Below are 27,671 nucleotides of genomic sequence, written 5' to 3'. Positions count from 1 at the left end.
GTGGAAAACCTTTTTGAAGGCAATGCAGGATCAGGAAATTGTAGATTTGGTTGTGTTTCAGGTCCTGCTCTGGACTTTGTCTTGTAAGTCTGAAGAGTTAAAATACCCATCTATTGTAACTTTATAAGTTGATTCCAAACTAAAACCTACCGAATAATAAAAGCTAAACAAGTTGTAACTTATTATCATTACAGTGTTTTAGGGCCCCTAAAATTTACAAAATATATGTTTTGTGTGTCTCACAAGAAATTAGTAGATAGGATCAGTTGTGTTTGGAGGTTTCTTATTTGTTTGTTTACTCTTAATTTCTCATCTCACTCTGGCTTCCTACATGAAAGACACTCCATCTTTTGATACTATCTCTGTTTTGAAAACATCTATAAAACTTGTAGGGCTCCGAGTATTTCTTTTAAAATAAAACTGTGAATTTTTGAAGCCCTGTAGAAGCTCTTCAGGAGTGAGCCTCTATTTACCTTCTCCTAAACTTTTGGGATCAGTAATCCCCGCCCTGTGCTTCGAGATGAGGAAATCTTGAAGTTTTTTGACTTTTCTAAGCTGTTGTCATTGTGAAAGTGCCATCTCCAAAATCATTATTTAAACCATAGGGTAATTTAAATCCAGGTTTTCCTCAGAGTACCGCAGTAAAACTTTTTCCTGAAAGTAAGTGTATTTATTTCATGTTGATGAACAATTTAAACATTTTTTTTGGTCTGAGAATTTTATGTTATTCAAAATCCCATACTAAATATATGGATTCATGCCATTTATTTAAGCCTTTTTTTAAAAAAAATCATAGATCTAGTCCTTTGACTAGAGCCCCTGTAGAATCACTGGGTTAGCTGAAAATGCAGGGGAACCACTCCCAGACACTCCTACTCTTTACCCCGTCCACATGCTAAGCTGCTTTGTGAAAGCGTTTAGAAATGGCTCCTCCGCCTGTGTGTATGTTAAATGTGTTTTCTCCAAAGTAGACGTAAGTCGCATTATGGCTGTGCTTATTGCTTCTGCTGTCTGCAAGCCCTCCACAGTGACAAGCCAGTACTTCCTACACACTATGCCTTCCGCACTGCTCGAGTGGTGTCTGTAACCCCAGGTTTTGTGAATGGGCACATCTCATTTTAAAGCTAAAAGTGAACCGCCAATTTCATGCATTTTATGTAGCTTGTTTCTGACCATCAGACAAGAGCACTAATTCTTTTTTGCTTTTAATTGGCACCAGGCAGACATTCTGGCTGATTTTAGATGAAACTCGCATAAACTTTAGCTCCCTTTGTCTTTATTACCCAGGACTCTGAGAGCTTATTACAGTGATAGGCTTGTTTTCAAAGTTGGTACATGGATATATTTAAATATCTTTGGTGCAACTGTGATTTTTTTTTTTTTTTGCTATTAAAGAGAAGGATGTGTTCCCTCTCCCAAAGCGCTTGGATGAATCAGCACTAAAATGTTTGCAGTGCAGTTTGCAGTGAAATCTACAGCATGCCTTGGGAAGAGCTCAGAAAGGTTGGACACCGGCTAGAAGGGACCCTCTGCCAGCTGCAGACTGGGGATCCAGCATGTGCTAGGTTTTCACCTCTCAACACTTTGGCCCCGCTGAAAAGAATAAGACATAGAGCATAGAACTGTCTACGTGGTTTTGCTTCTCTTTCTTTTCTATCATTGTCACTTTCTGGGTTGCTAGGCTTGTGGATTGATGTCTAACTGTACCCACTGTGTATTTGTGATTTGCGTTTTGTAATTAAGAGGAACAATGGGAGTCCATTGGGTCTCGTTATATATAATGGTTGGTTTAATTTGTTTCACTTCTATCTTGTTAATTGTAAATTGATCATTAAGATTTGAATTCTAATCTGTCACCAGGGTTGTGGGTTTTGAGGCTAAAGCAATGATCCTGGTTTTAATCACTGATGATGAGAAACAAATTTTACAATTTTGGTACATATTGCAGTTCATATATTTTAACACTGTATTTTATGGTGTTATAAATATTGTTAAATGACTTTTAGTGTAGTTTTACTGTGTGGACTATAATGTATAAATTATATTACTGTTTTGGCAACAGTAGGTATCCAACTGTGTGAGTTTAATTGAAGTAAAGAACACACACCCGGTTGAACTATTTTTTTTTCCGTGCATGTTTAGATGATGTTAGTTTGGGATGCTACAAAATTATATTATACAGGAAGAAATTGATATTGGCCTCTGTTAATTATTACCAAAAGTTGAATGAGTCTCTAAAAGAATAAAAAATTAAGGGGTCATGTTTTTCCTTAAAAAGCAATCACTGTAATACTAATTATAGTAGTAAAATATTATACTTCATGCAAATGTAATTACACAACATAACTGCTATATAAAAATGCAGAGAGAAGTTCATGCTTCCGTAAAGCCAGAAATTACCTAAATTTTCTATGAAAATGGATTAGAGTCAATTTTCTTTTTATATGACGCTAGGATAGTCATGCCACAAATGTAATCTCAAGCTAACATAGAAGCTCATAAGTTTACTCTAAACTTTGCAAATGGCTAGTTCTTTCAATATGTCATAGACTAAAGACAGATAAAAGATAATGAACATATACATGTACCAAATTTTTATTGAACTTTGGAAGTTGGTAGGCAAATAACTACTATAAACAAACAAGAAAACATACACATAAAATATGCAAAGCAGAAAAATACTGTAGAAATAAAATACCTGATAGTAAATGTACTTTACAATTAACATCTATATTTTTGAAATTATATACATAAAATAAACTCAATATCAGACATTTATTTTCCTGTGACATTACCATCCAGCTAACTATTATTAACTTTGGACGTATTTCTTTTCAGTCCTTTTCCATGTGTAGGTATATGTGTATGTTACCATACATTTTTATTATGACATCATAGTGTATGTGTGTGTGTATAGTTGCATCTTGCTTGTTTATTTGATATTATCTAATGTATACTTTTCTACATCAGTAAATACTGTGGAAACATAGTTTCAACTGAATCATTTGTGTGCATAGTAATTTATCATAATTTTAAAGTATTTTTAAATGTAATGAATAATCTAATAATAATTTTATACCTAAATCTGAATTTTTTCATGCTCTTTTTAGTTGAGATGTCTGAAAGGAGGATTGCTGGTCCAAGACTATGCACCCTTTTAAGGCTGTTAATGTGTATGACCTTGCTTAAGTACTACACTAAATTCTGCTCAGCATATCTATATGCATACCAGTATGTGACAAAAAGAAGTCAGAGATTTTTATAAAAAGAAGTGAGAGGCAGTGTTGCACAGTGGGTGGGGCAACCCCTTTAGAGTTGGCCAGAACAGTGTTTGTGTCTGGGCTTGGCTAATAACCATTTGGGTGACCTTAGGCAAATCATTAAATTTCATATTTACCCCACAGAGAAAAGGGAATAAACAGTTACCTTGTAGGATTAATTGAGATCATAATGTGAAGGATGAATTCCACAACCTGGTATAGTATAGGCATAGAATAAATGTTTGACTTTTATGAAAGCCAAATTTATCTGCTTTTATTAGGCATTTCTTTGAATAATAGGGAAATTGAATATTTTCTAAATGTTTATAGACCATTTATGTTTATTCTTCTGTGAGTATTTTTCATATCCCTTGTACTTTTTTAATTGGAATTTTGATGAAGAGTGGGGAATAGTGATTTATTATATAATGCTTCTAATATTCATCTCATTTTTTATATCCCCCCCTTTTTTTTTACTTTAGAAAATTTGTCCCCACTTCTTTTTGTTTCTTAACAACCTTTTCAGAATCAAAGTGACTTTATTTTTTGTCTTAAATACATGTTCATTGTAAAAATTCAGAAAATAAAGAAAAAGGAAAAAAGAAATTTCTAATCAGGACACCAAGAGATATTATTTTTTATTTTATAAGATAGAATTACTTTATGCTGATTTTTAATATTTTCCTTTTTTACCAATATGTCATGTTTTAGGTCAATATATAACACCAGTAGATAGCCATATTATCAGAACAGCATCTTGATAGTTCTTTTTTCATGTAATATAACTAATCATCTGTTGATACATTTCTGGGTTAAGTTTTATTATATTAGGTTGCAGAACAAGGTTGCATCTAGAAACAGGGTTACAAGGAACATTCTCATGAAAACATGTTATTTGTGTATAAAAGCTTTATATTTTTATATTGTAAAATCTATGCTTCCTTCCTGATTTTTCTTTTAGTGACTGTTGTTGTTTTTTTTTTTTCCCCGGGAAAGTACCTGAGAATAGATAAACATTCTTCTACATTTTTTTCTAATCTGGTTTAAGGGTATTTTTGGTCCTTTAGGAATTTTAGTGCATAGTGCATATTGTGATAGAAAATGCTAACCTTGGAAGAATACTAAATTAACAGCTTTATATAACTGCTTCTAAATTCTTTTATATTATATGCTATTTTGAAAGGAAAAGGAGAGACAAGTGATTATTTACTTATTTAGACATTTCAAATATAAGTAAGTATAAGTAAATTGTTATTAGAAAAAGTAAATGTAGATTGAGTTCCTGATCTGAGCTTGAAAATGAGATAATCCTTGCCCTCATGCGTAATCTAGCCAGAAGGATAAGGCAGAGAGCACAGTTCACGGGAATAAATTATAAGTTAATGTATGCATAAAAGCTAGAGGTTTCAAAAACCATGCTGACATATTGAGAACTGCACATATTAATCAGAACAAGCTTCCTTTGCGATGAAACTTGAACCAAAGTAAAAACAAAATGAGGAATGAGTTGAACTAAAGTGAGAAATTGCTTTTTTCCATGTGAAGCAGTTTGGACCTTGAAGTAAACTCCCTTAGCAAATCCCAGTCTTTTCCAGGAAAAAAAAAGAAAATTAGAAAGGCTACTGCTCCTAATGGAGGAATTCTTTCTTTGGAGGGAAGTAATTTTACATCAAGTGTCTTATGGGTTGGCCAAAAAGTTTGTTTGGGTTTTTCCAAATGAGCCTTTTGGCCAACTCTATATTTAAACTTCAAGAAACAAACCAGTTGTTAACTACTCATATTTTAATATGCAAGAGTTTTAAGCTTTCAGTTCTAACCTATGAGGCAGTGCAGTATGAGGAAATGGTGTAGCGAGAAGTAATGTTTAATTAAAGCAAAAGCAAGGATATAATTTTTCTTGGATAGATGTCTTTCTTATCTTCAGATTTTGAGACTTGAAATAGCCATCCAAGGCACAGAAGAGGTAGCATATCTCCTGACAGACATCAACCATCATCAAAGTAGATATCTGTAATCCCAAATGAAATTGGTGAAGACTAAAAGAAAATTGCGGGAATGGTACCTGACTTAGCAAATGGAGGAAGAGGAACCTTAAATGTCTGCAGACAAGGTTACTTGTATGTGAGGCAAGCTGATCTGCTCTGAGGATCCCAGAAAACCTTAGAAGGCAGGAGTGGAACATAGGACTGAAACCAAAGTTGAAAATTCTGCCTCCCACCCCATGCAGCCAGGGGACCATCACTCTTCCACCCAGAAAATTATGGGCTTCCTCTCTGAAGAGATTAAACCAGCAAGCACTGGTTTAAATAGCTGTACTAAAGTTAGAATAGAGGAATTAATTGAAAGTCTATATTCTGAAGGAAACTTGAGTTTGATCTCTGAGTGGGGATGATCTCCTGGAGTAGGAAATGGCAACCCACTCCAGTATTCTTACCTGGAGAATCCCAGGGACAGAGGAGCCTGGAGGCCCACAGTCCACGTGGTCTCAAAGCATCTGACAAGACTGAGTGACTGAGTGCATACAAGCATGCTTGTATTCTGAAAGGTGAGAACACCAGCCGTCTTATTTCCAATGAGCTCCTAGACCACTGATGGTTAGTGTTGTACACAACAGGTAGAAAACTGGAGAATCCTTCCTTTGAGAAACAGAATGCCCACAGGGGAAAGAATTACAGATAAAGATACTATTGGGAATCTCCCATCAGAAAAGATGGCTTACCGCTCAATCACTCCACACTAATGCCCATTCATTTAGGGAAAATATGTATGTATATACGTGCTCAGTCATGTTCAACTCTTTGCGACCCCATAGACTGTAGCCCATTAGGCACCTTTGTCCATGGAATTTTCCAGGTGAGAATACTGGAGTGGGTTGCCATTTCCTTCTCCAGGAGATCTTCCCAACCCAGAGATCGAACTCATGTCTTTTGTGTCTCCTGCATTGGCAGGCAGATTCTTTACCACTCATGCCACTTGCTGCTGCTACTGCTGCTAAGTTGCTTCAGTCGTGTCCGACTCTGTGCGACCCCAGAGATGGCAGCCTACCAGGCTCTTCTGTCCCTGGGATTCTCCAGGCAAGAACACTGGAGTGGGTTGCCATTTCCTTCTCCAGTGCGTGAAAGTGAAAGTGAAAGTGAAGTCGCCTTGTTAGCGACCCCATGGACTGCAGCCTACCAGGCTCCTCCGTCCATGGGATTTTCCAGGCAAGAGTACCGGAGTGGGCTGCATTGCATGTACACATGTATAGTATACTTCTTAGATAACAAGGACCGAAAACTGGTACTGCTTTAACTACAACTGAAATAGTAATTACATTGACAATCTAGACATAGGGTCAGGGAGCAGAGAACCACCATTTAAAAAAACTACATTATTTTAATCTTGTGCCATTAAATTAGTTATGTCAGTTAAAAGAAACAACTCTTTTTCATAGAAACTAGGCCTGGGATTGTTCCTTTAACAGCATGATAGCTTGCCTGTAATAGGTACTCAGTAAATATTTGGTAACTTAATGTAGTCTTTTTAAAAATGGGATTTGATTATTATTTTTGCCTTGTACCTTGAAAAATCTCTCTATTAGAGCAAGTTGTTATTCTTTTATGTGCTACCACTTGAGTTTCTGCAGCGTGTATATCCGTCTACTAGACATTCCGTAATTTCTGCAATATTTTATTTTACATAAAATAATTTTATTGACCCATGTTTAAGTGTCAAGTTCAAGGAAATGATGAGGTTATACAATAAAAACATGCTATGGTAATAAAAACCTTTAACATCTGTTATTTCTGTTTGAAAGGGGACTTCCCTCATGGCTTAGACGGTAAAGCGTCTGCCTACAATGCGGGAGACCCGGGTTCAATCCCTGGGTCGGGACGATCCCCTGGAGAAGGAAATGGCAACCCACTCCAGTATTCTTGCTTAACATCTGTTATTTCTGTTTACATCTCTGTAGATCTGAAATAGCTCAGCTCAGTCAAGAGAAGAGGTATACATATGACAAACTGGAAAAGTTACAGAGAAGAAATGATGAATTAGAGGAGCAGTGTGTCCAGCACGGGAGACTACATGAGATAATGAAGCAAAGGTACTAAATACTTTATCATCAACTAATGTGCCACCTAGCGAATGTGTTTGGTTCAGAAACAGAATGGGAATTGTTCTGGAATAAATAAATAGAATTCATGGTTACTGTGGTACTCAAGGAGCATGCTCAAAATCTAATGCTTTATATATTTATATTGTCTCAATTTAGGTTGTTCTTATTATACACAGAGAGGAGAGCACATTCTCTCTCTACTATTCTCTAAAGACACAGAAGTATATTTAATATAGAATACTGTAGGAAAACTGTCTACCTTTAAGGTGGACTTGGTAAAGTAATATGCAGAAATTTCAAAACTTCTAGAGATGAGGTTTTGTATGTTTTTTGTAAGATAAAGGATGTAATAACCTAAGAAAATTAGGTGTCTTAATCAGAGGTAGTTGTTATTGTTGTTTAGTCACTAAGTTGTGTCCAACTCTTTTGCAACCCCATGGACTTAGCCCACCAGGCTCCTCTGTACATGGAATTTCCCAGGTAAGAACACTGGAGCAGATTGCCTTTTCATTCTCCAGGGGATCTTCCTGACCTCAGGATCAAACCCACATCTTCTCCACTGGCAGGCAGATTCTTTACTACTGAGCTACCAGGAAAGCAAATATATATTTATTTCAAATTAAATGCTTTTAGTTAAAATTCCCCCTCTTAATCATATTATATAGAATAATGAAATAATTTTAAAATTTCTAAGGGGTTTCAAAAAACTCTGTACTTCTGTAAAGGGGATTTTTAGAATCAAAATAAATCTGGAGATACTGAAGCAGACACAGAGGCAGTGTAGGTGTCCTGAGTGTAGAGGAAGGTTGGGACATCAAGCATTGATCAGGAATTAATTTTGGACAGGAAAGAGTTACTTCCTACACTGCTGTATGTGTGGTTGAAAAGAGCATGTGAACTGTTGAGTGCAGGTTTATGGATATGGTGCTGGTAAAGTAAGCTGAAGCCAGAATTTGTTTGTTGTGTATTTATTCGTCAACTATTTTGTACCAAGTCACTGTAGTTGGCCAGGTGATAGAAAAATAAAAAGGGTCTTCACCTCTGCCTCTTTCCCACAGTTGCAGGCTCCCCCTCTATTTGAGCTGGTCAAGGATGTATGAGCCCAGAGTCCAGGGCAGCTGTGACGCCACCTGCCATCTGGGGGAGGTGACTTGTGGCTGCTCTGTGCCTCCTGAAACCCCAGAAGCAGAAAGGAGGGATGTTCTGGAGGACAGCCACCCTTGGCAACCTGAGCAGGAGTTGGTGGCCTGGAGAGTTGTTTTCATTTGTTTGTTTTGATCTCCTGTTTTCTTGGTTTTGCATAAACTAAAAGTTTGTTGATATTAAATCTGGGATGTATAGTGATCAAACTTTCCCCATTCCCAAGGTAATTTCTTGACTTGATCTTTCCTCATTAAGAAGAGTAATCAAAATATACACCAAAGTTCCCAGGGTAGTGATGGTCAGGAAAACTGATGGAAAATTATAGGTCATTTCTGCAGTTCTTATGGACAATGTCAAAATCTATTAAGTGAATGTTTTAGAAGTACTGCAGGGTGGGTTTTAGAAGTCAAAACAGCTTCCTGAGAATGCTGATGCATATTTCATGGGCCTCCACGCCTCACAGAGCTCCTATGATGCTGCACAAGCACCAGTAGTTTGGCTTCCTGTGATCTGGGGGAAGGACATTTAGTTCAGATTGCATTGCCAGTGTTGCACTTGACTTCATCTTGCTCTTCAAATACTGCTCTTCTTAATTTTAGCTATAAAATAATCTCAGTTTAGTTTCACAATAATTGATTTCACTTGTTGTGAGTTGTTTGCTAACCTCTTATAATGCAATACTTCATATTTGCAACAGCAGTGTATTATTTTCTCAAGAAATATGCTTCACGTCCTGTATGAGTTGTAATTCAGAAGTGAATCATCCGTCATCTCTTTTGCTAAAGCAAATGTATGTATAATCCCCACCTCCTATCTGTCCATCACCACCACCAGTTTTCTTTAGAGAAGTACTCCTTTGGTGATGAACTGCTTGGGAATCTGTGTGTTTAAATAACTGACAACATACTTTTAAAAGTAAATTAGCATAATTGCTGTGTTATTTTAGATTTAGATGCCATTATTTTATAATATCAAATTGTAATCACTGGTATGTAGTCCATATGTTGCTAGGAAAGAAGCTCATTTCAACTCTGTTTTGAAATGTTTCTTTGTTATCACTAGCTTTCATTTTGCTAGACCATGGATTAGGTAGCCTGCCTCCCCTAAGGGGTCTAAAGACAAACAATCTGAGAATATTGTGTAGAGGGAAAAAGGAAGCTACACAAACCAGAAACAGCTTAGAAAGTGTGACCCTTCCCCACCCCCCAGATTGTACCAAATTTATGTCAATTGGGGTCAGCAAGCAATTTCTTTAAAATCCAATTATTCTATGCATTCTTGGCAAATCCCTAAGCGGACTGGAAGGCATTTTCAGTTACATTTTATTGGGAACACCTGAAATCAGATGCTTTCCCTCAGTAACAGAGGAAGTTCTAGCTGTAGGAGTTAGATTTTGATCTGAGGGTGAATAAATTATATAAAGCAGGCTGTGCAGTTGCTATAGCTAGAACAAAACAGTATCATAACTGATCACCTGGGAGAAAACTAAATGAGAAATATACCCAACAAAAGAGAAGGAGGGAAATGTCAGACTTTTTGGTATAATTGATGCTTAGAATAGGCCCAATATCCAAGGAAAGGGAAAATAACTCTTTCACTTATTTGTGTGTGCATGCATGTTCAGTCATGTCTCACTCTTTGCAACCCTTTGGACTGTAACCTGCCAGGCTCCTCTGTCCATGGGATTTTTCAGGCAAAAATAGAGTGGGGCTCAGTCATTTCCAGCTTTTTGTGACCTGTGGACTATAGCCTGCCAAGCTCCTCTGTCCATGGAATTCTCCTGGCAGGAACACTGTGGAGTAGGTTGTCAAATATTTATTGAGCGCTTATTATATAGCACTGATGTGCTTGGATAAATCTGCTTGTCCTGAGGGCATCCTGCCCTTATGGAGCTTCCATTCGTTTAACTACATTCTGGTTCTAGTCCTATGCTTTTTAAGACCTAAAACTGAAAGTAGAGAAAGAGTATTGTTGACCTAAAACAATAAAACAGCCAGTTATTTTACTAACAAAATAGGTTAAGTTGAGAACAGCAAGGATATACAATTCAGAACATGTAATCTGTAGCACACCACAGGCAAGTCCAAATAACAAAGGAGAAGAATGTTCTTTTCTAGAAAAGGAGTTGGTGGAGCTGTTATTAAACAAAGAGTTCATTAGAGGAAACTGGGAATTTGAACTAGTGGCTTTTCATTGGCTGAGTTGTGATAGTCTCTAAAGGGCCAGGTTGTTGCCTGGCAAGGAGTCTTTTTTTTTTTTTCTTTCTTTCTTTCTTGCTCTTGCTCGGTTAAAGTAGTAACCTTATACTGGAGTGGTAGGGCTTGAGAGTTCCCCCTACTGGCCTCCCAACTCCATTTTAAATAAGATTTCTATTTACTAATTTTCACAGTATGTACAGTGGTTAAGAGCATGCACCCTAGAAGAAGGCTTTCTTCCTAGAGGTGAGGTCAAAAGCAAATTCCTTAAATCATAAATTTAATCTTTCTTATTTCCTCACTTTATCACTTTCATTATCTGAGAAACGCTACCTTATAAGGCTGTGATAATGGCCTAAAACAACCCCTGAAAACTCTTTAGAACAGTGTCTGTGTCCACAACGAATGTTTCCCACTATTAATCATCCCGCATCCTTCATTCAGCATACTTACCAACTCCTTAACATATACACCAGGTTCTGTTCTAGATTTTGGACATCCAGCAGAAACTTGAGAGGCAAAAGTTCTAGAAGGTAGTTTATTTACATTATGGGTTAAATAGGCTATTATGAAAGCATTCTGTAAAACAAAATACCATGTTTACATGATGTTATTTCTAAGGATAAATGCCTTCTGAGTTTTCAACAGCTGATTTACAGAACAACAATTCAGACCATACTTGTGTTATGCCTATGATATTCTAAGTGTTTGTGAGCATATGAATGTATGTGTGTGTTAGTTTAGAAAAAAAGAATGTATCTCCATGCTTAAGATCCCCAAAAATGTCTTCCATGTATCCAATGTAAGCCTCCCTGAGTCAATTCCTTCATTAAAGACAAATTTATCATTTTGGTTTTATCTTTTAGGTAGATTGAGAACTTTTGATTAGCATTTTTGTTATCCTAACTCTTATGATTTAAATTGTGATTTATGCTTTCAAGTTAAATACGATTCATTTTTCTCTTCTGTGATCCCATTTGTTGTATTGCTTTTTAAACTTCCAGTAATTTTGAACTTTGCATGTTCAATGTGAAAACTTAAACTAGATTGCTTGGTTTGTGCAATATTTTGTATTTTCTAGCTTATTAATATATCCCTGTATTTATTAACATTTATTAAGCATTGAGTGTACAAAGGCTTTGGCATAGTCAATAAAGCAGAAATAGATGTTTTTTTCTGGAACTCTTGCTTCTTCAATGATCCAACGGATGTTGGCAATTTGATCTCTGGTTCCTCTGCCTTTTCTAAAACCAGCTTGAACATCTGGAAGTTCACGGTTCACGTATTGCTGAAGCCTGGCTTGGAGAATTTTAAGCATTACTTTACTACCGTGTGAGATGAGTGCAATTGTGTGGTAGTTTGAGCATTCTTTGGCATTACCTTTCTTTGAGATTGGAATGAAAACTGACCTTTTCCAGTCCTGTGGCCACTGCTGAGTTTTCCAAATTTGCTGGCATATTGAGTGCAGCACTTTCACAGCATCATCTTTCAGGATTTGAAATAGCTCAACTGGAATCCCATCACCTCCACTAGCTTTGTTTGTAGTGATGCTTCCTAAGGCCCACTTGACTTCACATTCCAGGATGTCTGGCTCTAGTTGAGTGATCACACCATCGTGATTATCTGGGTTGTGAAGATCTTTTTTGTACAGTTCTTCCATGTATTCTTGCCACCTCTTCTTAATATCTTCTGCTTCTGTTAGGCCCATACCATTTCTGTCCTTTATTGTGCCCATCTTTGCATGAAATGTTCCCTTGGTATCTCTAATTTTCTTGAAGAGATTTCTAGTCTTTCCCATTCTATTGTTTCCCTCTATTTCTTTGCACTGATCACTGAGAAAGGCTTTCTTATCTCTCCTTGCTATTCTTTGGAACTCTGCATTCAAATGGGTATACCTTTTCTTTCTCCTTTGCTTTTCACTTCTCTTCTTTGCCCAGCTATTTGTAAGGCCTCCTCAGACAGCCATTTTGCTTTTTTTGCATTTCTTTTTCTTGGGGATGGTCTTGATCCCTGTCTCCTGTACAATGTCACGAACCTCCATCCATAGTTCATCAAGCACTCTGTCACATCTAGTCCCTTAAATCTATTTCTCATTTCCACTGTATAGTCATAGGGGATTTGATTTAGGTCATATCTGAATGGTCTAGTGGTTTTCTCCACTTTATTCAATTTCAGTCTGAATTTGGCAATAAGGAGTTCATGATCTGAGCCAGTCAGCTCCCAGTCTTATTTTTGCTTACTGTATAGAGCTTATCCATCTTTGGCTGCAAAGAATATAATCAATCTGATTTCAGTGTTGACCATCTGGTGATGTCCATGTGTAGAGTCTTCTCTTGTGGAAAATTCTGAAAGAGATGGGCATACCACACCACCTGACCTGCCTTTTGAGAAACCTGTATGCAGGTCAGAAGCAACTGTTAGAACTGGACATGGAACAACAGACTGGTTCCAAATAGAAAAAGGAGTAGATCAAGGTTGTATATTGTCACCTTGCTTATTTAACTTATATGCAGAGTACATCATGAGAAACTGGGCTGGAGGAAGCACAAGCTGAAATCAAGATTGCTCGGAAACATCAATAACCTCAGATATGCAGATGACACCACCCTTATGGCAGAAAGCGAAGAATAAAGAGCCTTTGATGAAAGTGCAAGAGGAGAGTGAATAAGTTGGCTTAAAGCTCAACATTTAGAAAACTAAGATCATGGCATCTGGTCCCATCACTTCATGGGAAATAGATGGGGAAACAGTGGAAACAGTGGCTGACTTTATTTTTCTGGGCTCCAAAATCACTGCAGATGGTGATTGCAGCAATGAAATTAAAAGACGCTTACTCCTTGGAAGGAAGCTTATGACCAACCTCGACAGCATATTAAAAAGCACAGACATTACTTTGCCCACAAAGGTCCATCAAGTCAAGGCTATGGCTTTTCCAGTGGCCATATATGGATGTGAGAGCTGGAATATAAAGAAAGCTGAGCACTGAAGAATTGATGCTTTTGAACTGTGGTGTTGCAGAAGACTCTTGAGAGTCCCTTGGACTGCAAGGAGATCCTACCAGTCCATCCTAAAGGAGATCAGTCCTGGGTGTTCATTGGAAGGACTGATGTTGAGGCTGAAACTCCAACACTTTGGCCACCTGATGTGAATAGCTGACTCATTGGAAAAGACCCTGATGCTGGGAAAGTTTGAGGGCAACAGGAGAAGGGGACGAAAGAGGATGAGATGGTTGGATGGCATCACTGACTTGATGGACATGGGTTTGGGTAGACTCCGGGAGTTGATGATGAACAGGGAGGCCTGACGTGCTGTGGTTGATGGGGTCACAAAGAGTTGGATACGACTGAGCAAATGAACTGAACTGAACTGAGCATACAAAAGAAAAAAGGCATGATCTCTACCCTTAAGGAGTTTTCAATTCTGCCAGGAGCACAAGGTAATCACAGGGGTGTAACATACTATGATGAGAGTGAATCAGGATGTTCTGGGTCCTACCAGACTGGCAGCCAATTCAGGTTTAGAGACCCCACTGTACAATTCCTTAGAGAAATAATACCTAACTGAATCCTGAGAAGTAGAAGTAATCTTAACAGAGAAAAAGGAATAACTGTTTGAATGTCCTGAGAGTCGACGAAGACACGGCCTCTTCAATAGCTTCATGATGGCTTTAAAAAGGGAGATTGACAGTAGATGAGGCGAGGCAGTGCACAGGTGTACACTACCCCCTGCCTCCCTCCCCCCCTCCCCCCAGCTCCTTTCTCTCTTCTTTGTGTTTAGTTTGGATAATGTCTATTGGCCAATCTCAGACTTCATGATTTTCCTTCCCTGTGTTGAATCCATTCTGTTCATAGGCCCATCAAAGAAATTCTGTAGTGTTGATGCTGAGTTTCTGTTTGTTTTTTATTTCTGGTCTTTTCCATTTGACTCTCATTGTGGTTTTGTGCTGGGCACTAGGATGAGGATGGGGTTTTCTGATGCTTTCTTGGGTCGGGGAAGGGGGTGTTGGTCACTAAGTTGTGTCCAACTCTTATGACACCATGGATTATAGCCTGCCAGGCTCCTCTGTCCATGGGATTCTCTAGGCAAGAATACTGGAGTGGGTTGCCATTTCCTTCTCCAGGGGATCTTCCTGACCCAGGAATCGAGCCTGGGTCTCCTGCACAGCAGGCAGTCTTTACCAGCTGAGCTACAAGGGAAGCCCGAAGCCTCCTCAGGGTCAGATGCAATTGTGTGCTTGAGCTGATTGTTAAATTTTTATAAATGTGTGAGTCATCTGACATCATGCTGGTAGTTTTAAATTGGCCAAGGTAGAAATATTTACCTGGTGGTTCAGCAGTAAAGAATTATCCTGCAATGTAGGAGATGCAGGAGACACAGGCTCTATCCCTGGGTTGGAAGATCCCCTGGAGAAGGAAATGGCAACCCGTTCCAGTATTCTTGCCTGGGAAAATCTCATGGATAGAGGACCCAGGCAGGCTACAGTCCACAGAATTGCAAAAGAGTCAGACACGACTTAGCACATACATAGATTCACCCAGAGAAGGAGTCACATCACAGAAATGAGCAGACACCACAAATCAGGACTTTGTTTTCCCCCTGAGAGCTGGATTTCAAACATCTACCATCACATTGATGATGGATTTTGCTTTGGCCTGTTCCTCAGTGAAAGCTTAGCTATTCCTAGGGCCAGGTAAAGAGGCTTCCACCCCTCCCAGGAGAAGATGGCTTTTGCTTCTAATATTTCCCCGGAGGCACTGAACCCTCTCCTGGGAAGGTTTCTTTTCACTTCCCCAGAGGCTTGAGGCTTTTGCTTCATATGAAAAACTGGAGTCCAGTATGTGGGCAGGGGGCAGGGTTTTTTCTTGTTCCCTGCACGGTATGGGTACACGTCTCCTCTCCTGCTCCCAGTCTTTCTTGTGAGCATCCAGTGGAAAGAAGCCTCTGGAAAAGTGCTAAAGAATGAATGTGAACTCTTCTTGTCCTCTTGTGTCTGGGGCTCCCAGGAGTTCTAGACAATCACACTAGATGACGACCCTCTTAAAAACTGGTTAAATGTTGCCTGCTTTCACCTTCCCTCCTTTTATAGTGGCCGTTTCTCTTCCCGTGCTCTGTCAAAGGTAAAACAATTCAAGTGTTTCTGCCTCTTCTCAGAGAGGCACACTGCTTTTTGGAATTTAGTTCACCTACTTATTGTCCAACCTCAGCTCTCTGACGGGCTTGAGAATAAATATGGCTTTGCTGATTATCTGACTTTTTTCTCTCATTGTTAGGGTGGGAGTAACATTTTTTTGTGTGTCACTTTCTGCGTATTAAGAGGGCTGGTAGAGAATCCACCTGCCAATGCAGGAGACACAGGCTCAATCCCTGGGTCAGGAAGATCTCCTGGAAGAGGAAATGGCAGCCCACTTCAGTATACTTGCCCAGAAAATCCCAAGAACAGAGGAACCCCGTGGGCTACAGTCCATGGGGTCACAGAGTCAGACACGACTCAGCGACTAAACAACAACATATTTGGAGAAAGTGAGACTCTCAGAAATTAGACCTGGTTTGAAACTTATCCTGGGCACCATGAGGAGCCGCTGAAGGATTTTAAGCAGGTAGGAGAGTGAGGATTGGAATTTCTGTGATGTTAGCCTTTTAAACATCTTGATATTTATCTCCTTCTTGGTGAGCTAGAATGGCTTCTTCAAAGCTTTCTGCTTATCGTTTCCCATCTGATTTCTGAGTTTATTGACTTTTTCACCAGTCATTTTTCTTACATTATCAGACTACTTACATTTCCATGACTTAGTATATCTTTTCATACCTGTTTTTGGATGTTTTAATTAACTGGGTAATTTCAACTATGACTTCGCCAATACCTTCACTTCTGCTGTCCCAGAACTTGAGCAAGGATTAAATGCTAATATATATTTTAGTTGAAACCTAGGACAGTGAGAGTGAGGGAAAGGAAGGAAGGTGAGGCACGGAAGAATGCAAAATCATGTAAGGCGATGTTACTATACCGGCAACTGCCTTATAATAAGCCACAGAGTCACAGCCACACCGGCTGTTTCTGGGCAGGCTGTACAGAGAAACTGTTCCTCCAAATAGCTCACTGGAGGGAGGAAAGGAGAGGGAATTTATCTGTCCCACTTTCATCTCATGTTTCCCATGGGTCCAGAATTTTCCTCATGGGAGGCAAGTCCCCTGTACTTCATATTACATTTATCAGTCCTTTTAGCTGTTGCTTCAGAAGTCAAATCCTAAATTCTAGAAGTTGGCATGTCATTGGACTCTCAAGTGACAGGAGGAACCTGAGACTTGAGTTATATGCAGTGAGCCTTGGGTGGCAGAACCAAGAGGGTTCCATGAACTCAAATAACTCAGTAGCTGTAGCAAGGGATTGAACCCAGGAAAGGATGGCCCTGAGCGAATCTGATATATCTGTCATGGAGAACATTAATAACATTAAATAATGTCAACCTCAAGGCCAGCCCTTGAGAAAACCTCATTATGTGCCTCTGCAATCACTTGAACTGCGTCACTTCTATTCCCTTCCAGAGCCATCAGTTACCATTCACTGGTTATGAGCATTCTTGCAACTGTGTCTGCGTTAAATGTCTCTCATTTCCTTTGCTTCATTCTCCTCATGGAAACTCTATCTTGGCTTCTGCTCTCCAAGCAAGCCTGGGCATCACATTTCCACTGGATGTGTAAGAGGCCCCTCAGTACATGCTAACTGACACACAAACCAGAGACAGCTGCTCCATCCTCTCCAGGATCTTGGAGCAATTAGTATTCATTTCTACTTCTTCAGGTTCTTTTATTTTCCCCATTTGTGCTACTTATTGCAAGCAGCCCTCATGTCTTCTGTGGAAACCTAGCAAATTATAAGGAAAAGAACTCTGGATAAGGAGCAAAAGCTCAGGGTTTGTGGGCCAGCCATGTCACCTGACAATGTATGATCATGGCCAAGCCAAATAAATTCTCTCAGCTTCAATTTCTTCATCCATAAGATGAGGGTTGAATACTATGCAGATTAGTAATGAGGATCTAATCAGAATGTAGATGTGAAAATATTTGGAAATCATAAGCACTATATATAGTACAGTAGTAGTACAGTCAGCTGTCATACCTGTGTACGTATGCTCTTTGTGCCCAACTTTTTGCAGCCCCATGGACTGTAGCCTGTCAGGCTCCTTGGTCCTTGGAATTTTCCAGGCAACAATATTGGAGTGGGTTGCCATTTCCTCCTCTAGGGGATCTTCCTGCCCCAGGGATCAAACCCACATCTCTTGTGTCTCCCGCATTGGCAGGCAGATTCTTTACCACTGTGCCACCTGCGAAGCCCAGTCAACTGTCTTGTAATCATAGTATTATGAAATTACAGTATTTTTTAGGTAGATGGGACTGTGATCTCTAACACAGCACTGCATTTTTATAATGAATCTGTAGCAGAGAGGCATTGAGTAGTTGAAGCATCAGACCAATTCTATTAAGATAATGTTGTTCAGTCACTAACTCATATCTGACTCTTTGCAACCCCATGGACTGCAGTATACCAGGGTTCCCTGTTCTTCACTATCTCCCAGAGTTTGCTCAAACTCACGTCTACTGAGTCAGTGATGCCATCCAACCACTTCATCCATCTCATTGAGATAATACTCATCCCCTATATTTTAAGAGACTGAGTCTCCAAGAGATTATGTGACTTATCCACAGACACTTCACTAATATGTTGCATCTGCAGTCTAAAAATGCAAGGTTATCTAATGCTGGAGCCCGTGTTCCCATCAGTGTGCTTCAGTACCTCTCCAAGCTTCCCCGGGAAGCCAGCATCTGAGCCAGCCCTGGGCTCCAGGTCTCCAGAGTCCCAGGTCACAGAAGCCCCCCAGCAGATTTTCCCATTCTAAGTCATGAGTGACAGTGTGGCGTCTAAGAGTCAACGTCTCCACTAGTGGCTTTTCAGGAAATCTCCCCAGGTTATGGCAAGACTAAATGAGCTTTGAAGAAGATTCTTAAATTACTAATAGAGCATGTGGTACATGGTTAAAAACATGCAGTTTCTGGAGCTTCTTGCCTGGATTCTAAGCCCAGCCCCACCAAGGAACAGGCTGTGGATGTTAGGCAGGTCTCCTCATTTCTTGGTGATTCAGTCTCCTCATGTGTAAAAGGAGGGAAAATAGTTCCCATTGCCTAGGGTTATTCTGAGATTGAAGTGAGCTTAGTGTCTGCTAGTCACATAGGAAACAATGTATACTTTTGTTAAATAATAAGCTCTTGGATTTTATTTTGCAATTCAGACTTAATAGCTATCATCATTAAATAAAACAAAACAGAAACACAATATTCATAGCAGGTCTTCCTTTAAAACAAAATAAGCTGCACTGATAGCTAGGACTGCAAAAATAGCTCACTCTTCTCCGAGAAAACTCTGTGTTTTAGGCTGCTTTAGTGGAATTTTGTTCGGAGGCAGACCTTTTCCACGTGACCTGGGAGGGGCCGTCCCTACAGAGGCCATGACCTCTCAACTCAAAGAAGAGCTGCCGGGTTTTCAGCTCTGACCAGCTGGGCACTTGGAGCTGAAGCTGCATTTGCAGCCCTGTAGGTAGGATTCCTCTTCGTGTTCTTTTAGTTCTTTCATGTTGCTCTAAAGATCAACATCTAGAATCAATAGCACCCTAACTGTGGGAGTCCATGTGGTTTTTGACATTTCTTTGATCATTTTGAACAAAATAACTTCTAAGGTGATTACATAAGGAGTATAATGCCTTCAGTCCTTTTTAAAGTGTTTTCCTTTGTTTAGTTAAACATTTCATGAGTGGGGTTGAGGAGGGCAATTTCATGCTTTTTTCTGTTTGTTTGTTTTTTGCCATGTATAACATGCAGACTGCTGGGGATGGAAATTTAGTAAGACTAGAGAGAAAATTTGGTTTTATAGTACCTTGATGATAGTGATATTTTCTGGGTTTTTGTTTTCTGTAGATTAATTGGTTTTAAAAATTACTAGTACATGAAATTGTATGTGTGTGTGTCTGTGGATGTCTGTGTGTGTCTGTATGTGTCAATAGGGGCAGAACCATTTTCTCAATATTGCCTATGGAAAATATGCAGCAATTTAAAGAGCATATATTTTTAAAGTATTTTGCAGAAATACAGAAAAGCAGCATTCAAAGGTCTTCTGAATCACTCATTTCCTTTTAATGCAAATTTTTAATGTATATATGTTAGGCAAATGTCATTGAAAGAAAGGTGACATCCATGTAGCTGATGCATTGCTGACTCTGACTGCTAAGTGAAGCTTGACCAATCCCCTGCCAATGTGGGGCCAGGGCAGTGGAGGGGTATTGAGGCTCCAAACGTGCAGGTCATGCTGAGCTGTTCTCTAACCTGCAAGTGCTGCTTATCTGCTGCTTCTTCGTCATCTCTTTTGTGCCTGATACTGAGCTATAGCTTTGGCTGTGTAGTAAGAAGTTCATCATATTATACCCAGGGGTGATTTTTATACCTAGCAACAGTGCTTCTTAAGGCTGAGGGTATAAGAAAAAGATCTTATAAAGCTGACAGTTTTGGGCAGATATGTATCTATACCTCCAGCACAACTGGTCATAATTTAACTGTGAAAATGTTGCAGCTATCTAGGTAGCAAACTGGATGAGGTCTGCCTATGATTTTAAGTGTGGAGTGTACGTATTTGGCCTCATAGACACTAAATTTATAAATGGAGAAACGTCAAGAAGTGACTATGTGGCATACTGCTGAGATGTGTCTGCCTACAGCCAGCTTCCTGGGGCGGCCTTCTCTCTGACGCCCAAGGTTCACGTTCAAGTGTGTCGTAGTGCCCGGTGACCCAGTACGGCTAGGTCCTCTGTTGGTGCTACCTTCAGGACAAAGCCTTGATTTTTCATGGATAGTCTAATCTGTAGAAGGAACACCATTAAAAAAAAAAAAAGTATATCCATAAAAGTCCTTTCTACTAATAGGGCAATGAGTCCTTTCTACTCATCTTTTTTTCAGAGAGAGAGACCAAATTATAGCCTCGCTATCCAGAATCTTCTAACACTGAAAATCAACAGCTGATTTCCTCTTCATGGCGAATAGCTTACTAACTGTTCTGGACCACTTTAGGATTAATTCTTGCAACCAAGCAGTCCCTCCTGATTTATATAAATGTTTGGCTGTGTACCTCCACAGTTAGAGCTATTAGAGTTTTTTGATGATTTGTTTGGCACATGTCCAGCAAAGTAGTCCATTAAAATTCAAATGCTTTCCCAATAATTGAGACAATCAATTTACATTAAACAAGACACAATTATAATTTCATGTACAATTTAAATTCTATAGAAAATAATCTGTGTGCAATAAAGAAGGACACTTATTTTGATGCAAAGGGATGTTTTTATAGTCAGCATAAACAGATCATTCAAATTTTCAAAATAGTTCCCTCATTATCTGTGGAGTAGAGGAACTCTATTGTGTTTTATTTTGATGTAGAGACAAGCTAGCTGCATGTTTAGTGGGCACTGTGACTTTCTCTCAGTGGCAGTGGAATTTAAAGGGTTGAGGTAGATAGGTACTTGCCTGAGCTATTAGTGTGTCTTGAAATTGCTCTCATAAAGAGAGCATACAAAGAGCAGGCATGTTGAGTGAGTCCATTGCCCTTGTGCCAGCAGTAGCGGAATGCGCGTCATGCATCTATCTTTACCTTTCTGCAGCAGACCAGGTATCTATTGCTCTGCCAGGATTGAATATTAGATCCTAAGGAAATCATTCAGTGAAATTTGGGAAGGATGTATATGATGGGCGATGAATGTTCCCATGATTGTGTACCTTTGTACTGAAAAGTTCCTGGAAAACCTGTAAACCCTAAGCGAGTAGGCTCACAGACAGCCAGACTCCATGAACATGCCCAAATCCTCCGAGACTCATTTTTAAGCTCTCAGTAAGACTGGTATTATTGGTCTGGAAATCTAGAACACTGGAGAAATCTTATTAGGAAGAATACAGTAAAAATAATGACAAGATAGGAAACAAATCCTGTCAGAGCCTGAGAATATATTTGGCTTCTGCTCGCTGTGTCTGTCTGTTTCTATAAACGGTCCAGAATAGAAACCGGATGTTTAAAATCTCTCTGCCTTTCACATGCTCTCCTCCCCCTCCTGTCTTCCTTCCTCTTCAGCATTAGTAGACTTACTATTTTTATTATTTTCTTATTTACATTCCTATTTTCAATATTTGCCATTTGTGTGGATAACACATTAATTCTTAATAAAATATTTTATATTCTTAGAATAGCTGAATCATAAAAGAAAACTTGAAATTGATATAGACTCCAAAGGAACATATAAACTGCATATTACAGTTTCTTTTCCCACTCACAAATGGCAAATGGTTCTTTTAAAAGATGATGTGTACACAGATTTAAAGCTCTTATCTTTGTATATGAGTCTAGTTTGTATTATTTTTGTTGCACAAAAATTGATTCAGGCATCATTCTAATTAAAATGAAAGAAATACTAAAACAATATGTTAGGCAGGACTCTCTAGCAATTTTCTTTTTATCTAGAAACACATTTTTGACAAGACTCATTGCTGTTAAAGAAATTCAGTTTTGATATAAATTGAGTCTTGAGCTTAATTTTTCATTTTAGTTCTGTTGCAGAACTAATGAGTTTAAAGAAGGCAGCATTTGTTTCTTTCGGTGTTTTATTTTTTTCCAATCAGTGATTGTGGTTTTGCATTTGTCAAATTAAAATTAACACTGGGAATTACTGAAACAAGTTTACAGTACATGCTATTCCCAGAACTATAGCTTTGTAGTCCACTTTGGAAATATCAATTGATAAGGATAGTTTCTGCTAAAGTTTTTTATTATAGAGAGCATGGATACTTGAAGTATAACATCTTAAAGGCATTTCCCCCATTCTCAAATTATAAGGATGTTAATTATTAATTTTATATTGGCAACTTAGATCTTATTTGAATAAATTTGTATTTTCTTTTTTGTAATTAAAACTTCTAAAAATTCTAAATAATATTTGTTTTCTCAAGTAACTTTATTTACTTACTCTTGACATTAACAAAGAATTTATGTATTTTTTCCCAAATATTAGTTATATTCCAAATAAAGATTAACAGATATTTTGAAGAACTCTGCTGTTCTTCAAAATTTGGGCTGACTTGCATAGAATGGCATTTTAAATAAGCAGAAGAGACCTGGAAGATTATCCAGTCCAACTCCTTCTCTTATAACCTACCTCTCATCCTCCATCCCTACAAGGACAGAGGACACTTTATAGATGAGGAAGGTGGCCCAGAGAGATAGTGATTTCTAAGACTACATTTCAGGTAACGACTAGAATCTATGTTTTCTGCTTCTGTGTATTCTGCTGTTCCCTCTCAATAATTTATGTGTTCCCAGAAGTAAGGCAATGGCTTAGTGCTAAAAATCAGAAGGAAAATATTAAGTGCAGATAAACAGATGTTGGCAGAAAGTGGCTCATCCAGTAAGCTGGAGACCAGAAGTTGGATGAGTAATTGAAAAGTCAGGAAGTCATAGCAAGTGAGACTATGTTTAGGCCAAGACATCTTCTTCGTGTATGAACTGCCCTATTTGGAGTTCCATATCATTTCCCTGGATAAATCATACCAAAATTGCCTCTTTTGATTCACCCAATTTTGACTTCACTGAAACAACTGAGGACATAAAGATACCTGAGAAGCAACTTCCATGCAGAATTTGCTATTTTAATGACCCTCTTGCTCCCCTACCTTGTCTTTTACATTTATTTCATACACACTGAATTTGACCGGTTTCTTTTAAACTCAGCTTTGTTGATTCTTTCTACATCTTTCTACTTTGTTTTCATAGAATCAGCAAACTCGTTTTTTAATAATCATATTTCTGAGTTCACTAGACGTTCAGTTATACCTATGTTAGCAGCATGTACAGACTTGGGAAGAAACACAGCAGACTTTGGGGAATATGACACAACTGGTGAGAACCCAAACACCCAGTTGTACAGTAGAGTAGGAGCCAATGGCCGTGAGTACTGAGGGAGCCCTGGACATCACTCAGTACATTTAATAGAGAGGAAGGGAGAGTGTTGGTTCATCAGGTGGTCAGGGTAAGTGGCCTTCCATTCAGAGAGTTTCTGCTATACTTTGGAAGGAACAACTAGAGGCAGACAAGTGAAGATATACACCAGACTAGTCTTATAGGAGAAGCTGCATTGCATTCTTCATGCACAGTTTTCCCCTTTGTATTAATACCAAAGAAGAGGCAACCAACCTGGAGGCAGAAGAAAGTTAACTTTCTTTGCTCCCTTTTTGCTTTCTTTTCCCCGAGTCTTAGGCCAGCTTCACATTGCCCAAAAGATGGGCAAATGGAGCACTCTTACACTCAGTGGATGTTCCACAACTTCTTGGCAGTAAAAGCAGTGGCCACTGTTTAGCCTAGAGAATTACCCCTCATGTACAGATTTTCAAGTGATTTGCTACTCACTTGGGGATCCTTGGGGATGTAGCCCTGCTTTCTCTAGGGAACTGATCTACTCTCTCTGTATAAGATCCTGGAAGAATTACTCTCCTAGGAAGTTGCACAGCTGAAAATAACAAGTGATTTCAAAAGTGGTTTCAATAAATTTTTTTATTAAGAACCTATGTCTGGATTTTAAAGGGTACTATGAATGCAGTAAGTCTCATTCCTAAATAATGAATGAACAAATCAACAAGTAATTAATAACTATCCTTTTTCTAAATTGGGTTATGAATGTAATCCTTCAGCTTCTCCTTTTGTTGATTTTTTTTTTTTGGTTTGTGCATCCATTCCACTTTCCTTTCCTAATTAAATCAGTCTTTATCAAGATGACGATTATATTACACACCCACTTCACAAAACACACAGATGTGCTATGTAACTGCCTCTGCACTCCCTTGCTACATTTGTTGCAGCACAGAGGGATAGGGCAGCATTTTTCAATATGTTTTCTGTGGACAACCAGTTGTACAAAATGGTTTTTGAAAAAAGGAATGCTGTATGTTTTAGTCTGGGATATATTGCAAGGACTCTTTTTTCTCTGAAAAGTCAAAATACACATTAGTGTATTAAAAAGTCTTCATAAATCTGAGAAATTATTAATCATTTTTAAAGTTTAAGTTGGTTTAAAATAATATTATCAATTAAAATACTTTGCCAAAATTTAAAACTTTGCAGATGGGGGCTTGAGGGTGTGGCATAAACTGCTCTGTAGGGCTGTTTTTGGAGACATGTTAATCTACCGTTGAAAATGACCCACTGTAGCACTTCATGGAGGACCTGTGTAACTTCTTCATGGCCCTTTAATCATCTTTTGTCCCTTACTTTTCCTACTCCAGACACGGGTTTTATTTTCACTTTTCCCTTCTAGACTCTAGTGTGTGGCGTGAATACCACATCCATGCTTTCCAACCCCTAGGTAGGAAGAGCTGTGTGTCGCTGTTGCACACAGCCACACTGCCGCACAGTGGGAGTCTGTTATCCACAGGTGAAAGTTGAGGTGTGGTTATTCCATGTTACGGAGGCCATATCAAGGAATGGATTTGGCAAAGAATAGTTCCTGGAAGTCTTGATTATCTCTATTACCACGTATCTCTGAATGTCTAACTCATGAGAAGGAGTTCCTTAAGAACAGGAACAATGTCCTAGTTATCGCTGTTTCTCTAGCACATAGCCAAGGGCCAGGCCCTCAGAAGTCACTCACTAAATGAATCCACAGTCATTTTTGTCTTCTAACTCACCTTTTTCACTCTCCCAAAACTGTAGAAGGGAAAATAAAAAGAGAGACAAAAGCAGAGTTTGATGTGTATGTACAACTTAAAAATAATTTATAACCTCTTATCCACATCCCCACACGTGGAAAAACTGCTCAAGCTATGTGCATCTAATTACTATCATTAAGTAATATAAATCTAAATTTTTACTGCATAGTGATGCACAACCAGTGAGCACTCAGTAAATATTAATCACAACTATTAAGTATGCTTTGATCTCATTAAAACAAATGGAGCTCTCACTCTGTTTAGGCCATTTAACTACATTGTGCTATTAGCTGGTCCTTATTTTGCAAGGTTTATAGGTCATGCTTAATGAAGCTACTTGTTAAGGTTGTTAGCAGTAAAGCAAATGACTTTGACTTTATAAATTTTATGACAGTTATTTGGAATGGGTTATATACATTTTCTAAGCTTTTGTTTTCCACAAATGGCCTGATACATTACAGAATGATTATTAAGATGCAACTTTTGTGACAGTTTTTTTAATAAGCTAAAAAAAAATTAATATTTCACATAACGCTAGTGATTTCTGTATCATAGATGAAGGTGACAATGTAGAGTTGAGGCTGGGAAACACTTTTCTTCTTTTTACATGGCCAGGCAGAAGGGCCCTTATAAGCTGATCCTTGGAAAGAAATGATCATTTCCGGCTCATACCAAATATACTTAACTTCTCTATCTGTCCTACATTTAAATAATCATTTTTGAGACCTATATCTTGCAGTGCTCCAGTTTTCCCACATGGCTCTTAGAACATAGTTTTGCATTTCACAATGTCACAATACTTATTCACTCAGTCGTGTCTGACTCTTTGTGACCCTATCAACTGTAGCCCACCAGGCTTCTCTGTCCATGGATTTTCCAGGCACGAATACTGGAGTGGGTTGCCATTCCCTTCTCCAGGGGATCTTCCCCACCCAGGGATCGAACTCTGGTCTCCCGCATTGCAGGCAGAATCTTTACCGTCTGAACTGCCTGGGAAGCCCAGAGTTCTCATTTAGAATTATGCCACTGTGTTTCCCTCCAAGGTTAACTCCTGCTAGGCCTGGCTGGGTCATAGCGGCCTGAACTCCTTTTGGCTTTTTGCCTAGAACAGAGAGGCTTGAATGACTGCAAATGAAGTGGCCCAGACAGCCTCCCTTCACTCATGTCTGCATTCCCATCTTGGGGTCCTGGATCTCCCGCTCTTCAATGTGGAGACTAAATGACCACAAGGATAGGCTGAAAAATGTGTCTGGGCCTGATCTGCGGATATCTCATATAAAACAGCCTTCAGGGAAGGATTTGGGGGTGGCTAGGGGCAGGACGAATAGAAAGTTGAGCTGTCCCTAGAAGCCAGTCAGCGTTTCTCAGTTCTAGGCAGTCACTCCCTCTTATGTCTGCAGTAACTGTTTCTATTTCCTAGCTCTGAGAGCACTGTTTCATGGTGTTTTATGTTCTTCTCTCTTACTAGATTGTGAAGTCTTCAGTGTGAATCATGAGTTGGTCTCTGAAGTCTTGGTGTATAAAGCTATGTTGAATTAATGAATAATTATCTAGAAACTGATTTTTTTTGTTGTTTAAAGGCTGTAAGCCTAATGGTTAGGGTTAACATATGCTGATTCCATTTGTGTCCCCTTTTTTTCCCACCAGTCCATTAGGATTTGAACACACCTGGCTTTATTAGGGACCTTCCCTGGGGATTCAGAAAGTAAAGAATCTGCCTGCAGTGCCAGAGACCCTGGTTCAATCCCTGGATTGGGAGATCCCCTGGAGAAGGAAATGGCTTTATTAACTATTTTAAACCTAGGGCTTCCCAAAAGACTGAGTGGTAAAGAATCTGCCTGCAATACAGGAGACCTGGGTTTGATCCCTGAGTCGGGAAGATCCCCTGGAGAAGAGAATGGCAACCCACTCCAGTATTCTTGCCTGGAGAATTCTATGGACAGAGGAGCCTGGTGGGCTCCTGGTGTGTCCACAGGGTCACAAAGAGTCAGACACGACTGAGCAACTAACATACGCACATAACCTTTTAAAACTACAGAATGGTTTGGTCCATTCAAAACAAAAATAAACCAACACAAACAAACATGATTCCGTGATAGGAGCCACAGGCCTTGGAGATATGTAAGATATATTGAGTAATCACTGACCTCTCTCTTGTTCTCTGGAGAAGGAGGTGCAAAGTCCTCACGAGCCCCG

General features: G+C 39.0%; 1 protein-coding gene across 1 annotated transcript in view; it reads left to right on the top strand.

Moving 5' to 3' along the window:
• Positions 1 to 27,671, top strand: part of SDCCAG8 (SHH signaling and ciliogenesis regulator SDCCAG8) — a 240,988-nt gene that overhangs the window by 165,749 nt on the left and 47,568 nt on the right. The window contains exon 16 of the mRNA XM_068985635.1: positions 7,213 to 7,344. Within this exon, the coding sequence (XP_068841736.1) occupies positions 7,213 to 7,344 (132 nt within the window). The remainder of the gene's footprint in view (positions 1 to 7,212; positions 7,345 to 27,671) is intronic.

This window comes from Capricornis sumatraensis, chromosome 14 (genome assembly GCF_032405125.1).
Source record: "Capricornis sumatraensis isolate serow.1 chromosome 14, serow.2, whole genome shotgun sequence".
NCBI classification, from domain to species: Eukaryota; Metazoa; Chordata; class Mammalia; order Artiodactyla; family Bovidae; genus Capricornis; species Capricornis sumatraensis.
Note: the sequence above shows the minus strand (reverse complement) of the source record. Positions and strands in the feature narration are given on the sequence as shown.